This window comes from Salvelinus sp. IW2-2015, unplaced genomic scaffold, assembly GCF_002910315.2.
Source record: "Salvelinus sp. IW2-2015 unplaced genomic scaffold, ASM291031v2 Un_scaffold2328, whole genome shotgun sequence".
In the NCBI taxonomy this organism is placed as follows: domain Eukaryota; kingdom Metazoa; phylum Chordata; class Actinopteri; order Salmoniformes; family Salmonidae; genus Salvelinus; species Salvelinus sp. IW2-2015.
Window position 1 is genome coordinate 97955 of NW_019943653.1, and position 16204 is coordinate 114158.

Here is a 16204-nt window from a genome sequence, read left to right on the forward strand (position 1 = left end):
ATTTGTTGACTTCTGTAACATTAAAAGCCTTGGTTTCATGCATGTCAACATCAGAAGCCTCCTCCCTAAGTTTGTTTTACTCACTGCTTTAGCACACTCTGTCACCCGGATGTCTTAGCCGTGTCTGAATCCTGGCTTAGGAAGACCACCAAAAATACTGAGATTTCCAAACCCAACTACAACATTTTCCATCAAGATAGAACTGCCAAAGGGTGAGGAGTTGCAATCTACTGCAGAGATAGCTTGCAAAGTTCTGTCATACTTTCCAGGTCTATTCCCAAACAGTTCGAGCTTCTAATAAAAAAATATTAATCTCTCCAGAAATAAGTCTCTCACTGTTGCCGCCTGTTATAGACCCCCCTCAGCTCCCAGCTGTGCCCTGGACACCATATGTGAATTGATTGCCCCCCATCTATCTTCAGAGTTCATTCTGTTAGGTGACCTAAACTGGGATATGCTTAACACCCCGGTCGTCCTACAATCTCAGCTAGATGCCCTCAATCTCACACAAATTATCAAGGTACATCCCTAAGTCCGTAAACATGGGCACCCTTATAGATATTATCCTGACCAACTTGCCCACCAAATACACCTCTGCTGTTTTCAATCAGGATCTCAGCGATCACTGCCTCATTGCCTGTATCCGCTATGGGTCCGTGGTCAAACAACCACCCCTCATCACTGTCAAACGCTCCCTAAAACACTTCTGTGAGAGGGCCTTTCTAATCGACCTGGCCCTGGTATCCTGGAAGGATATTGACCTCATTACGTCAGTAGAGGATGCCTGGTCGTTCTTTAAAAGTCATTTCCTCACCATCCTAAATAAGCCCCTTTCAAAAAATGTAGAACTAAGAACAGATATAGCCCTTGGTTCACTCCAGACGTGACTGCCCTTGACAAGCACAAAACACAAACATACCCTCGTAAAACTGACCATCCTACCGATCCTCGACTTCGGTGATGTCATCTATAAAATAGCCTCCAACACTCTACTCAACAAACTGGATGCAGTCTATCACAGTGCCATCCATTTTGTCACCAAAGCCCCATACACTACCCACCATTGCGACCTGTACGCTCTCGTTGGTTGGCCCTCGCTTGATACTCGTCGCCAAACCCACTGGCTACAGGTTATCTACAAGTCTCTGCTAGGTAAAGCCCCGCCTTATCTCAGCTCACTGGTCACCATAGCAGCACCCACTCGTAGCACACGCTCCAGCAGGTATATCTCACTGGTCACCCCCAAAGCCAATTCCTCCTTTGGTCGTCTTTCCTTCCAGTTCTCTGCTGCCAATGACTGTAACGAACTGCAAAAATCTCTGAAGCTGGAAACACTTATCTCCCTTACTAGCCTTAAGCACCAGCTGTCAGAGCAGCTCACAGATTACTGCACCTGTACATAGCCCATCTATAATTTAGCCCAAACAACTACCTCTCCCCCTACTGTATTTATTTATTTTGCTCCTTTACACCCCGTTATTTATATTTCAGCTAACAGATTACTGTACATAGCCTATTTATAATTTTGCCCCAACAACTACCTCTCCCCCTACTGTATTTATTTATTTTGCTCCTTTGCACCCCATTATTTATATTTCTACTTTGCACATTCTTCCACTGCAAATCTACCATTCCAGTGTTTTACTTGCTATATTGTATTTACCTCGCCACCATGGCCTTTGCCTTTACCTCCCTTATCTCACCTCATATGCTCACATTGTATATAGAGTTATTTTTCTACTGTATTATCGACTGTATGTTTGTTTATTCCATGTGTAACTCTGTGTTGTTGTATGTGTTGTACTGCTTTGCTTTATCTTGGCCAGGTCGCAGTTGTAAATGAGAACTTGTTCTCAACTTGCCTACCTGGTTAAATAAAGGTGAAATAAAAAATAAATAAATAAATATAATTGGTAGATTTGGATAGAAAACCCTCTAAAGTTTCTAAAACTGTTTCAATAATGTCTGTGAGTATAACAGAACTATTATGGCAGGCAAAACCCCGAGGACAAACCACCCCCCCCAAAAAAATTCTGCCTACAACTGTTTTCATTGGATATCACTTTTATTATAAGGCAAAGTCCTCCCAGATTGCAGTTCCTAGGGCTTCCACTAGATGTCAACAGTCTGTAGAAAGAGTTTCAGGCTGGTTTTTGGAAAAATGAGCCAGAAATTGTAGTTGGTCTAGGTGGCTCCCATTTTGTCTGTAGTGTTTCGAAGCGTGTGAATGAGAGCGTGTTCATTGGTATTTTCCTCCGGTAAAGACAATAACGATTCTCCGTCTCAAATTTGACCATTTATTTACGTAATAGGGTACCTAATGTTTGACTATAAACGTTGTTTGACTTGTTTGAAAAAGTTTATTAGTAACTTTTGGGATTCATTTTGTATTTTGATGGAGGGAAACTGGGTGGATTATTGACTGAAGTACGCCAGCTGTGTTTTAATGGATATAAAGAAGGACATTATCAAACAAAAGGACCATTTGTGATGTATCTGGGACCTTTTGGAGTGCCAACAGAAGAAGATCATCAAAGGTAAGGCATTTATTATATCGCGATTTCTGACTTTCGTGTCACACCTGCCTGGTTGAAATATGTTTTTCATGGTTTTGTATGCGGGGCGCTGTCCTCAGATAATCGCATGGTGTGCTTTCACCGTAAAGCCTTTTTAAAATCTGACACAGCGGCTGGATTAACAAGAAGTTAAGCTTTATTTTGATGTGTTACACTTGTGATTTTATGAAAGTTAAATTTTTACAATTCTGTAGTTTGAATTTCGCGCTCTGAAAATTCACTGAATGTTGGCCAGGTTGGACGCTACCGTCCCACCTGCCCATAAGAAGTTTTAACACCATAGTACCCTCCAAACTCATCATTAAGCTCGAGACCCTGGGTCTCGACCCCGCCCTGTGCAACTGGGTCCTGGACTTCCTGACGGGCCGCCCCCAGGTGGTGAGGGTAGGTAACAACATCTCCACTCCGCTGATCCTCAACACTGGGGCCCACAAGGGTGTGTTCTCAGCCCCCTCCTGTACTCCCTGTTCACCCACGACTGCATGGGCATGCACACCTCCAACTCAATCATCAAGTTTGCGGACGACACTACAGTGGTAGGCTTGATTACCAACAACGACGAGACGGCCTACAGGGAGGAGGTGAGGTCTTTTCAGAAGTGTCAGGAAAACAACTCACACTCAACATTAACGTCAACAAAACAAAGGAGATGATCGTGGACTTCAGGAAAACAGCAGAGGGAGCAGCCCCCTATCCATATCGATGGGACAGTAGTGGAGAAAGGTGGAAAGTTCCTCGGCGTACACATCACGGACAAACTGAAATGGTCCACCACACAGCCAGCGCGGTGAAGAAGGCGCAGCCATGGAGCTGCCCAAAATCATGGCTGTCGGAGAAGGACGAGGAAATCCGCCCGTCCCACGCTACACAGGATGGTGGCAGACCTCTGACAGATGGAGAAGCCCTCGATCAGGGACGGAAGGTTTCCAAGGAGAAGAAGGCACAGCAGCCGCAAGTCACAGGTGCAGGAAGATCAGGCTCCAGGGCAGCAAAACTATTCACAGTTTGTATCCATTCCGGGCCTCTTGTTGGGAGTGTAGACTGCTTTTGTGGGGAGGCTTCTGTCTCCCACAAAGCAGACACACACACACACACACACACACACACACACACACACACACACACACACACACACACACACACACACACACACACACACACACACACCACAACACAACACACACACACACACACACACAACACACAACACACAAAGGCTTCCTGCCCTTAATTATAATTAGCAATGTTAGCACACTACATCCTGGTGTAGTCCTAATGATTAGGATGTATTTAGGTACTTTATTATAAAATATACTTTATTTGATGTGTGTGTGTGTGTGTGTGTGTGTGTGTGTTGTGTGTTGTGTGTGTGTGTGTGTGGTGTGTGTGTGGTGTGTGTGTGTGTGTGTGTGTGTGTGTGTGTGTGTGTGTGTGTGTGTGTGTGTGGTGTGTGTGTGTGTGTGTGTGTGTGTGTGTGTGTGGTGGCGCAGCCAGCATACGCTGGCTAGGAACATAAGGGTTAATTACATACTATTACTAGCAGCTATAAGAAGTGATTTGTTCCAGAGCTAAGACCTAATTAGAATGCATCTTCTTACAGAACAGAAAGGTAGACAGACAGACAGACGACAGACAGACAGACGACGACAGACAGACAGACAGACAGAGAGTGAGAGAGGGAGAGAGAGAGAGAGAAGAGAGAAGAGAGAGAGAGAGGAGAGAGAGAGAGAGAGAGAGAGAGAGAGAGGCAGAGAGAGAGAGAGAGAGAGAGAGAGAGAGCGAGACGAGAGACAGAGACGGAGAGAGGGAGAGGGAGAGGGAGAGGGGAGAGGGAGAGGGAGAGGGAGAGAGAGAGGGAGAGGGAGAGGGAGAGAGAGAGAGACAGAGACAGAGACAGAGACAGACGACAGAAGACAGAGACAGAAGACAGAGCAGAGACCAGAGACAGAGAGAGAGAGAGAGAGAGAGGAGAGAGAGAGAGAGGAGAGAGAAAACCACTGTGATGACCCAAAAAACTTTGACTAATGTACAGACTCTATGAGTATAGCCTTGCTATTGAGACAGCCAACCATAGGCAGACCTGGTCTCCAAGAGAAGACAGACTTTTGCCACATATCACACAGAACCACAAAGAATTTAAAAAACAATAAAACATTTATAAACTCTCATATCTGTCACAGCAGCAAGATGTGTGGCTCGTTGCAATGAGAATGGAGCGACCAGTGGAGGCACAAAAACATTGTAAATACAACAAGTTTTTTCATGACCCTTTTCATCATCTATTTGCACATAATTACAACACAAGTGACTGATTGATCGTGCCTGGGAAGAATCCTCACTATTGGTATCTGCATTTTGGCAGTACGCCCAGACCTTGTTTAAAGAATAGGATTGTCTCAGTTTCAAGGTCTCAGCTGGAGGGAAGAAGCCTCGTGAGGTATTGGTCCGTGACATGTTACGAACCAAAAGTTAATGATGAATTAACTATGAATAATGAATTAGCTAAATCATGCAAATATAACTTGTCTGTGTGATCAGTAAATAGCATCTAACGGTGGATCTCCATTCAGACCGGTACTTTATAGATCTAAGTTGGACTGTGACCTCTCCAGCTTGAGTTGGAATGTGACCTCTCCAGCTAGAGTTGGAATGTGACCTCTCCGGCTAGAGTTGGAATGTGACCTCTCCAGCTTGAGTTGGAATGTGACCTCTGCAGCTAGAGTTGGAATGTGACCTCTGCAGCTAGAGTTGGACTGTGATCTCTCCAGCTTGAGTTGGAATGTGACCTCTGCAGCTTGAGTTGGAATGTGACCTCTCCAGCTAGAGTTGGAATGTGCCTCTCCGGCTAGAGTTGGAATGTGACCTCTCCGGCTAGAGTTGGAATGTGACCTCTCCAGCTTGAGTTGGAATGTGACCTCTGCAGCTTAGAGTTGGAATGTGTACTCTGCAGCTAGAGTTTGGACTGTGCCCTCTCCGCTTGAGTTGGAATGTGACCTCTCCAGTTGAGTTGGTGTGACCTCTCCAGCTTGAGTTGAAATGTGACCTCTCCGCCTAGAGGATGGAATGTGACCCTCTCCAGCTAGAGTTGGAATGTCGATCTCCAGCTAGAGTTGGAATGTGACCTCTCCAGCTTGAGTTGGAATGTGACCTCTCCAGCTTGCTGTTCTTTTTTCTTTTTTTTTTTTACATTCCGCTGAAAAGGCAGCGCGGGAAATTCAAAAATATTTTTGGGAAATATGTAACTTTCACACATTAACAAGTCCAATACAGCAAATGAAAGATAAACATCTTGTTAATCTACCCGTCGTGTTCGATTTCAAAAATGCTTTACAGCGTAAACACAACATATGATTATGTTAGATCAGAGCCAAGTCACAAAAACACAGCCATTTTTCCAGCCAAAGATAGGAGTCACAAAAAGCAGAAATAGAGATAAAATTTATCAATAACCTTTGATGATCTTCATCAGACACTCATAGGACTTCATGTTACACAATACATATATGTTTTGTTCGATAAAGTTAATATTTATATCCAAAAACCTCAGTTTACATTGGCGCCATGTTCAGAAATGCCTCCAAAATATCCTGTGAAATTGCAGAGAGCCACATCAAATAACAGAAATACTCATCATACACTTTGATGAAAGATACAAGTGTTTTACATGGAACTTTAGATAAACTTCTCCTTAAAAACACACGCCCAGCACACCAGGTCAGAATTATTTTACACAGAATTAAAGATACAGTTGTTCTTAATGCAACCGCTGTAGCAGATTTAAAAAAACTTTACGTAAAAAGCACACCATGCAATAATCTGAGACGGCGCTCAAAAATAACAACATTTCTCCGCCATGTTGGAGTCAACAGAAATACGAAATTACATCATAAATATTCCTTTACCTTTGATGATCTTCATCAGAATGCACCCCCAGGAATCCTAGTTCCACAATAAATCGTTGTTTGTTCGATAATGTCCATTACTTATGTCTAAGTAGCTACTTTTGCTAGCATGTTTAGTGCACTTGTCCAAACGCTCGTGCAGGTCCAGCCGAACGTCGGACGAAAACTTCAAAAAGTTATATTACAGGTCGAAGAAACATTTCAAACTAAGTATAGAATCAATATTTAGGATTTTGTTATCATAAATATTCAATTACATTCCAACCGGAGAATTCCTTTGTCTGTAGAGAAGCAATGGAACGCAGGTCGCTATCATGTGAAATGCGAGTGACCAGGACCTGGCTCTCTGCGAGACCACTGACTCAAACAGCTCCCATCCGGCTCCACATCACAGTAGAAGCTTCATCCAAGGTTCTACAGATTGTTGACATCTAGTGGAAGCCGTAGGAAGTGCACACAGATCCATATCCTACTGTGCATTCAATAGGGGCAGAGTTGAAAATCGACCAACCTCAGATATCCCACTTCCTGGTTGGATTTTTCTCAGGTTTTCGCCTGCCATATGAGTTCTGTTATACTCACAGGCATCATTCAAACAGTTTTAGAAACCTCAGAGTGTTTTCCATCCAATAGTAATAATAATATGCATATATTAGCATCTGGGACAGAGTAGGAGGCAGTTCACTCTGGGCACGCTATTCATCCAAAAGTGAAAATGCTGACCCCTATCCCAAAAAAGTTTTAAGATTGTTTTCAGGTGTCCCCGGTGGTAATTTCCATGAAAAATGTATAAAGTCTTAAAACTTTTGTGAGTGTAATGTTTACTGTTTATTTCCGTGTTTATATCCCTTTTGTTTATTGTCTATTCCATTTGTTTTGGCAATAAAGCCTTTTGATTTGAATTGAGAGAGAGAAGGAGAAAGAGACACAGATAGAGAGAAGGAGAGAGAGAGAGAGACAGAGAAACAGGAGAGAGAGAGCAAAAGACAGAGAGGAGAGCGAGAGAAAGAGAGACAGGGGAGAGAGAGAGAGATGTGCTGCCAAATTCTCTAAAACGATGTTGGTAAAGAAAGGAACATTCAATTCTCTGGCAACGGTTCTGGTGGACATCCCTGCATGTCAGCATGCCAATTGCAAACTCCCTGTCCTCTGCCGTGCCTTGATTGTATTAATGTTGATGATATCTGGAAATGTGCATGTACACCCTGGCCCATCTACTGTTGCTAGCCCCAATTCTGACTTGTGCTCTGATATCTGCTTCACTGATTTCTGCTCTCGTAAAAGCCTGGGTTTTCTGCTTATTACCTAAAATTACCTAAAATTACCTAAGCTTATTACCTAAAATGGATCAATTGAAAGTGTGGGTTCACAGCTCCAATCCAGATGTGTTGGTCATCACTGAGATGTGGTTAAGAAAGAGTGTTTTGAAAACTGATGTTAACCTTTCTGGTTGTAACCTTTTTCTGCAAGACAGATCTTCCAACGGTGGGGGAGTGGAAATTTTGTCTGCATCAAGTCTGTCCCAAAACAATTTGATTTGCTGGTTTTAAGTGTTAAACTTTCAAATAGCTCTTTGTTGACTGTTGCTGGGTGCTATCGTCCTCCATCAGCACCGGCCTGTACCCTACCTGCCCTAAGCTCTTCTCCTGGCTCCTTAGACTAGGTCTGAATTTGTCCTGCTAGGTGACCTAAACTGGGACATGCTTAAACCACCTTTCCAAGTCCTAAAGCAATGGGACTCCCTAAATCTTTCTCAGATTATCACCAATCCCATAAGGTATGACTCCAAACATCCAGAAAAGGCTACTCTCCTCGATGTTATCGTCACAAATAATCCTGATAGGTATCAGTCTGGTGTTTTCTGTAATGACCTTAGTGATCACAGTTTTACAGCCTCTGTTCGTAAAGCTGCTCAGTGAAATGACCTGTCCTGATTTGTCATAGACACTTGCTAAAAAACTTTAATGAGCTAGTCTTCCTTCATGACCTGGCCTCTGTAAAATGGTATAGAATCAGCTTGATCCCCTCTGTCGAAGACGCTTGGACCTTCTTTTTTGATATTTTCAATGGTATTTTAACAAACACGCCCCCATAAAGAAAATGAGAATTAAATACAGGTTCAGCCCCTGGTTTCAACGTGATCTTGCAGAGTTACTCCACCTCAAGAATTGCATTTGGCGAAAGGCTCGGCACATGCCTCCTCAGGCTGACTGGCTCTCGTTCAGGCAAATGAGAAATAAGTGCACTCAGGCTATCCAGAAGGCTCAAGTTAGTAACTTTAAGGAGCAGTTCTCTCTCTGTGGGTCTAACCCCAAGAAGTTCTGGAAAACGGTTAAAAACCTGGAGAATAAACCCTCCTCCTCACAGCTGCCCATGTCTCTTAAAGTTGATGATGTGGTTGTTACTGACAAGAAGCACATGACTGAGCCATTTAATCACTACTTCATTAAGGATTGACTCAGCCATGCTTCCTTGCCCATCCTCCTTGCGACTAGCCCCGATGCTCCTCCCTCTTTTCCCCCTGCCGAGCTACCAAGTTTCTCCCTGCAGGCGGTCCTTGAGTCCGAGGTGCTAAAGGAGCTCCTTAAACTTGACCCCAAAAAATAATCTGGGTCAGATGGTTTAAACCCTTTTTTCTTTAAGGTTGCTGCCCCTATCATTGCCAAGCCTATCTCTGACCTTTTTAACCTGTCTCTCCTTTCTGGGGAGGTTCACATTGCTTGGAAGGCAGCCACGGTTCATCCTTTATTTAAAGGGGGAGATCAAGCTGATCCTAACTGTTATAGGCCTATTTCTATTTTGCCCTGTTTATCAAAAGTGTTGGAAAAACTTGTCAATAATTGTCAAGTATTCTCTCTGGTATGCAATCTGGTTTCCGCTCAGGTTATGGACGTGTCACTGCAACCTTAAAGGTCCTCAATGATGTCACCATTGCAATATTGTGCTGCTATTTTTATTGACTTGGCCAAAGCTTTTGATTCGGTAGACCATTCCATTCTTGTAGGCCGGCTAAGGAGTATTGGTGTCTCTGAGATGTCTTTGGGCTGGTTTGCTAACTACCTCTCTCAAAGAGTGCAGTGTATAAAGTCAGAACATCTGCTGTCTGAGCCACAGCCTGTCACCAAGGGTGTACCTCAAGGCTCAATCCTAGGCCCCACGCTCTTCTACATTTACATCAACAACATAGCTCTGGCAGTAGGAAGCTCTCTCCTCCACTTATATGCAGATGATACAGTCTTATACTCAGCTTGCCCCTCCCCGGATTTTGTGTTAAACGCTCTACAACAAAGTGGGATATTTAAGATACAGTACTCTTTGAAAACGTAGGGTTTCAGATGTTTGGGGAAAATGGGCAGGCACTCTGATGTCCTAGCTTCAGAAGAAAGCTGGTTACACCAGGACAGAGAAGAGGTTGGAGTGGGCTGAGCGGGAGCTGACCTCCCGTATGGGTGGGAGGGCCAAGGGACCAGAGGTGGCAGAACGGAGTGCTCGAGTTGTGGTGAAGTGTTTGAGCCTGAAGGTACGGAGGGGCAGTTCCTCTTGCTGCTCTGTAGGCAAGTTCCATGGTCTTGTAGTGGATTTCGACTGGAGGCCAGCCAGTGGAGTGTGTGGAGGAGCGGGGTGACATGGGAGAACTGGGGAAGGTTGAACACCAGGTGGGCTGCAGCGTTCTGGATCAGTTTCAGGGGTTTGATGGCACAAGCGGGGAGCCCAGCCAACAGCTGGTCCAGATGGGACATTACAAGTGCCTGGATCAGGACCTGCATCGCTTCCTGTGTGAGATAGAGCATGAACCTACAGGAGCGAGTTACTGCTTTATGACAGGGTGTAGTCCAGGGTCATGCCAAGGTTATTTGCACTCTGGGAGGGGGAGACCATTGAGTTGTCAACTGAGTTGTCAACTGTTATGGAGAGTTCTTGGAGTAGGCAGGCCTTCCCCAGGAGGAAGAGCAGCTCCATCTTGTAGAGGTTGAGCTTGAGGTGGTGGGCCAACATCCAAGCGGAGATATTTGTCAGGCATTTCTCCACCTAGGGTGTCAGAAGGGGGGAAGGAGAAAATAAGTTAAGTGTCATCTGCCTAGCAATGATAGGAGAGACCATGTGAGGATTTGATGGACCCGAGTAACTTGGTGTATAGAGAGAAGAGGAGAAGAATCAAGCCTAGAATCAAGCCCTGTGGGACACCAGTAGTGAGAGCACGTGATGCAGACACAGATCCTCTCCATGACACCTGGTAGGACCAGGTGAGATGCAATCCAAGAGTGTGCAGAGCCTGAGAAGCCAAGACCTGAAAGGGTGGAGAGGTGAATCTGATGCTTCGTGGTGTCGAAGGCAGCGGATAGATCTAGGAGGATGAGAACAGGGGAGAGAGAGTCAGCTTTGGCAGTGTCGAGAGCCTCCATAACACAGAGAACAGCAGTCTCGGTTGAGTGACCTGTCTTAGAGCCTGACTGGTTAAGGTAAAGGTTGTTCTGAGAAAGATAGTGAGAGTTAGTCAGAGACAGCACAGTGTTTTGGAAATAAAATTAAAAAGGGTTGGTCATTTTTGACATCAGAGGAGTTGAGTGTTGGTTTCTTGAGGAGGGGAGCCACGGGCCATTTTTAAACCAGAGGGTTGGGATGAGTTGGGATGAGTTGTGGAGGGAAGTGAGGAATGGGAGAAGGTCTCCAGAGATGGTCCGGAGAAGGGAGGATGGCTGAGTGAATGAGTGGGACCAGTGGACTCAATAGGCTGAGTGAATAAGTGGGACCAGTGGACTCAATAGGCTGAGTGAATGAGTGGGACCAGTTGACTCAATAGGCTGAGTGAATGAGTGGGACCAGTGGACTCAATAGGCTGAGTGAATGGAGTGGGACCAGTGGACTCAATAGGCTGAGTGAATGAGTGGGACCATTGGACTCAAACCTACTCATTCAAGGGTTTTTCTTTATTTTGACTATTTTCTATATTGTAGAATAAACTTGGAAATAACACATATGGAATCATGTAGTAACCAAAAAAGTGTTAAACAAATCAAAATATATTTTAGATTTTAGATTCTTCAAAGTAGCCTTGATGAAAGCTTTGCACATTCTTGGCATTCTCGAAACCAGCTTCAACTGGAAGGCTTTTTCAACAGTCTTGAAGGAGTTCCCACATATGCTGAGCACTTGTTGGCTGCTTTTCTTTCACTCTGAGGTTCAACTCATCCCAAACCATCTCAATTGGGTTGAGGTCGGGTGATTGTGGAGGACATGTCATCTCATGCAACACCCCATAACTCTCCTGGGCCAAATAGCCCTTACACAGCCTGGAGATGTGTTTTGGGTCAATGTCCTGATGAAAAACAAAATGATAGTCCCACTAAGCGCAAACCAGATGGGATGGCGTAAGGCTGCAGAAAAGGCTGCAGAATGCTGTGGTAGCCATGCTGGTTAAGTGTGCCCTGAATTCTAAATAAATCACTGACTGTCACCAGCAAAGCACCCCCTCACCATCACACCTCCTCCTCCATGCTTCACGGTGGGAACCACACATGCAGAGATCATCCGTTCACATTCTTTGCGCCTCACAAAGGCACAGCGGTTGGAAACACAAATCTCAAATTTGGACTCATCAGACCAAAGGACAGATTTCCACCGGTCTAATGTCCATTGCTCGTGATTCGTGGCCCAAGCAAGTCTCTTCTTATTTTCAGTGTCCTTTACTAATGATTTCTTTGCAGTAATTTGTCCACGAAGGTCTGCAGCAGAGGTAACTGTGTCTTCCTTTCCTGTGGCAGACCTTATAAGAGCCAGTTTCATCGTAGCGCTTGATGGTTTTGCGACTGCACTTGATGGACTGTCATTTCTCTTTGCTTATTTAAGCTGTTCTTGCCATACTATGGACTTGGTCTTTTAACAAATAGGGCTATATTCTGTATACCACCCCTACCGTGGCAGAACACAACTGATCTACTCAAACTCATTAAGAAGGAAAGAAATTCCACAAATTAACTTTTAACAAGACACACATGTTAATTGAAACGTATTCCAGGTGACTACCTCATGAAGCTGGTTAACAGAATGCCAAGTGTGCAAAGCTTTCATCAAGGCAAAGGGTGGCTATTTTGAAGAATGTAAAATACAAAATATATTTTGATATGTTTAAAACTTTTTTGGTTACTACATGATTCCATATGTGTTATTTCATAGTTTTGATGTCTTCACTATTATTCTACAATGTAGACCATAGTCAGATAAAGAAAACCTCTTGACTGGTCATGCATGTTTTACAATACAAGAAGTAAAGCCAGACATGCCATTAGGGCAGGGGAATTTGGCAAATAGAGCGTTAGAGAATTAGAGACATTGAGAAAGAGAGTTAGAGAGAGAGAAAGGGAGAGACTCTTTGTTCCCTCAGACAAAGAAACCGACAAAGAGCCAAGGACACCTGATAACTAGCAGAGAGAAAAGGGGGGAGTTAGGGGGTGAGGGGGAGAACAGAGGGCCAGAGAGGCCAGTTGGGGACAGGTGGGTAGAACAGGAGTCTGTTGTGGTGTAGAGCCTAATAAAGGATAGAGTTAGCAGAACAAGGAGTAATGAGGGGTAGGGTTACCTCTCCTCTTCCCCTCCTCTGCTCCTTCCCTCCTTTCCTCCCCCCTCCCCTCCTCTACTATCCTCCTCCTCCTCTCCGCCTGCTCCTTCCCTCCTTCCCTCCCCCTCCCCTCCTCTACTATCCTCCTCCTCCTCTCCTCTGCTCCTTCCCTCCTTCCCTCCCCCCTCCCTCCTCTACTTATCCTCCCCCTCCCATACTCTACTATCCTCCTCCTCCTCTCCTCTGCTCCTTCCCTCCTTCCCTCCCCCCTCCCCTCCTCTACTATCCTCCGTCCTCTCCTCTGCTCCTTCCCTCCTTTCCTCCCCCAACCCTCCTCTACTATCCTCCTCCTCCTCTCCTCTGCGCCTTCCCTCCTTTCCTCCCCCTCCCCTCCTCTATCTCCTCCTCCTCTCCTCTGCTCCTTCCCTCCTTTCCTCCCCCCTCCCCTCCTCTACTCTCCTCCTCCTCCCTCTCCTTGCTCCTTCCCTCCTTCCTCCCCCCTCCCCTCCTCTACTACTCTCCTCCTCCCCTCCTCTGCTCCTTCCCTCCTTTCCTCCCCTCCTCTACTATCCTCCTCCTCTCCTCTACTCTCCTCCTCCTCCTCTCCTCTACTACTCTCCTCCTCCTCCTCTCCTCTACCATCCTCCTCTCTACTAACTCTCCTCCTCCTCTCCTCTCCTCCTCCTCTACTCTCCTCCTATCCTCTACTACTCTCCTCCTACTCTACTCTCCCCATCCTCCTCCTCTCCTCTGCTCCTTCCCTCCTTCCCTCCCCCTCCCCTCTCTACTATCCTCCTCCTCCTATCCTCTTCCTCTCCTCTGCTCCTCCCTCCTTTCCTCCCCCCTCCCTCCTCTACTGTCCTCCTCTCCTCTCCTCCCCCCTCCCTCCTCTCCTCCTCCTTCCTCCTCTCCTCTACTACTCTCCTCCTCCTCTCCTACTACTATCCTCCTCCTCCTCTACTATCCTCCTCCTCCCTCCTCCTCTAACTATCCTCCTCCTCTCTCTCCTCTCTCTACTAACCTCCTCCTCCTCTCCTCTACTATCCTCTCCTCCTCTACTATCCTCTCCTCCTCTACTAATCTCCTCCTCCTCTACTATCCTCCTCCTCCTCTCCTCTCCTCACTATCCTCCTCCTCTCTACTATCCTCTCCTCTACTATCCTCCTCCTCCTCTCCTCTATCTATCCCTCCTCCTCCTCTCCTCTGGGATCCTCACCATCTGAAGTGCACTTCCGCTGGCCTCAGAGAGACAGGGGCCTGGGGACAACCACCAAGAGAGACAGGGGCCTGGGGACAACCACCAAGAGAGACAGGGGCCTGGGGGACAACCACCAAGAGAGACATGGACCTGGGACAACCACCAAGAGAGACCAGGGGCCTGGGGACAACCACCAAGATAGACAGGAATGGGGACAACCACCAAGAGAGACAGGAATGGGGACAACCACCCGAGAGACAGGGCGCTGGGGACAACCACCAAGAGAGAAAGGCTGGGGTAACCACCAAGAGAGACAGGGGCCTGGGGACAACCCACAAGAGAGACAGGCCTGGGGATAACCACCAAGAGAGACATGGGCCTGGGGACAACCACAAGAGAGACAGGCCTGTGGACAACCACCAAGAGAGACAGGGGCCTGGGACAACCACCAAGAGAGACAGGGGCCTGGGGACAACCACCCAAGAGAGACATGGACTGGGGACAACCACCAGAGAGACAGGGGCCTGGGGACCAACCCACCAAAGATAGACAGGAATGGGGACAACCACCAAGAGAGACAGGAATGGGGACAACCACCAGAGAGACAGGGGCCTGGGACAACCACCAAGAGAAAGGCCTGGGATAACCACCAAGAGAGCAGGGGCCTGGGAGCAACCACCAAGAGAGACAGGCCTGGGGATAACCACCAAGAGAAGACATGGGCCTGGGGACAACCACCAAGAGAGACAGGCCTGTGGACAACCACCAAGAAGACACAGTCCTGGGGACAACCACCAAGAGAGACAGGCTGTGGACAACCAAGCAGAGACATCCTGGGACAACCACCAAGAAGAGACAGTCCTGGGGACAACCACCAAGAGAGACCAGGCCTTGGGGACAAACCACCAAGAGAGACAGGCCTGGGGGATAACCACCAAGAGAGACATGGGCCTGGGGACAACCACAGAGAGGACAGGGCCTGGGGACAACCACCAAGAAGCCGGGGGCCTGGGGACAACCACCAAGAGAGACATGGACCTGGGGACAACCACCAAAGAGACAGGGGCCTGCGGACAACCACCAGAGAGAAAGGGCTGGGGATAACCACACAGAGAGACAGGGGCCTGGGGACAACACCAAGATAGACAGGAATTGAGACAACCACCAAGAGAGACAGGAATGGGGACAACCACCAAGAGAGACAGGAATGGGGACAACCCCAAGAGAGACAGGGGCCTGGGGACAACCACCAAGAGAGAAAGGGCTGGGATAACCACCAAGAGAGACAGGGGCCTGGGACAACCACCAAAGATAGAACAGGATTGAGACAACCACCAAGAGAGACAGGAATGGGGACAACCACAAGAGAGACAGGGGCCTGGGGACAACCACCAAGAGAGACAGGCCTGGGGATAACCACAAGAGAGACATGGGCCTGGGGACAACCACCAAGAGAGACGGCCTGTGGACAACCACCAAGAGAGACAGTCCTGGGGACAACCACCAAGAGAGACAGGCCTGTGGACAACCACCAGAGAGACAGTCCTGGGGACAACCACAATAGAGACAGTCCTGGGGACAACCACCAGAGAGACAGGGGCCTGGGACAACCACCAAGAGAGACAGGCCTGGGGATAACCACCAAGAAGACATGGGCCTGGGGACAACCACCAAGAGAGACAGGCCTGTGGACAACCACCAAGAGAGACAGTCCTGGGGACAACCACCAAGAGAGACAGTCCTGGGGACAACCACCAAGAGAGACAGTCCTGGGATAACCACCAAAGAGAACGGGGCCTGGGGACAACCACCAAGAGAGACAGGCCTGGGGATAACCACCAAGGAGACATGGGCCTGGGGACAACCACCAAGAGAGACAGCCTGTGGACAACACAGAGAGACAGGGGCCTGGGGACAACCACCCAGAGAGCCAGGGGCCTGGGACAACCACACAGAGAGACATGGCCCCTGG

At 47.1% G+C, this 16204-nt stretch overlaps 1 protein-coding gene across 1 annotated transcript in view; it reads right to left on the reverse strand.

The window, feature by feature from the left end:
* The window catches only part of LOC112073645 (potassium voltage-gated channel subfamily A member 3), a 68296-nt gene extending 58051 nt beyond the window's left edge, over positions 1-10245 (reverse strand). Inside the window, exon 1 of the mRNA XM_070440240.1 lies at positions 9917-10245. Coding sequence (XP_070296341.1) covers positions 9917-10245 — 329 coding nt within the window. The remainder of the gene's footprint in view (positions 1-9916) is intronic.
* Positions 10246-16204: the final 5959 nt, after the last annotated feature.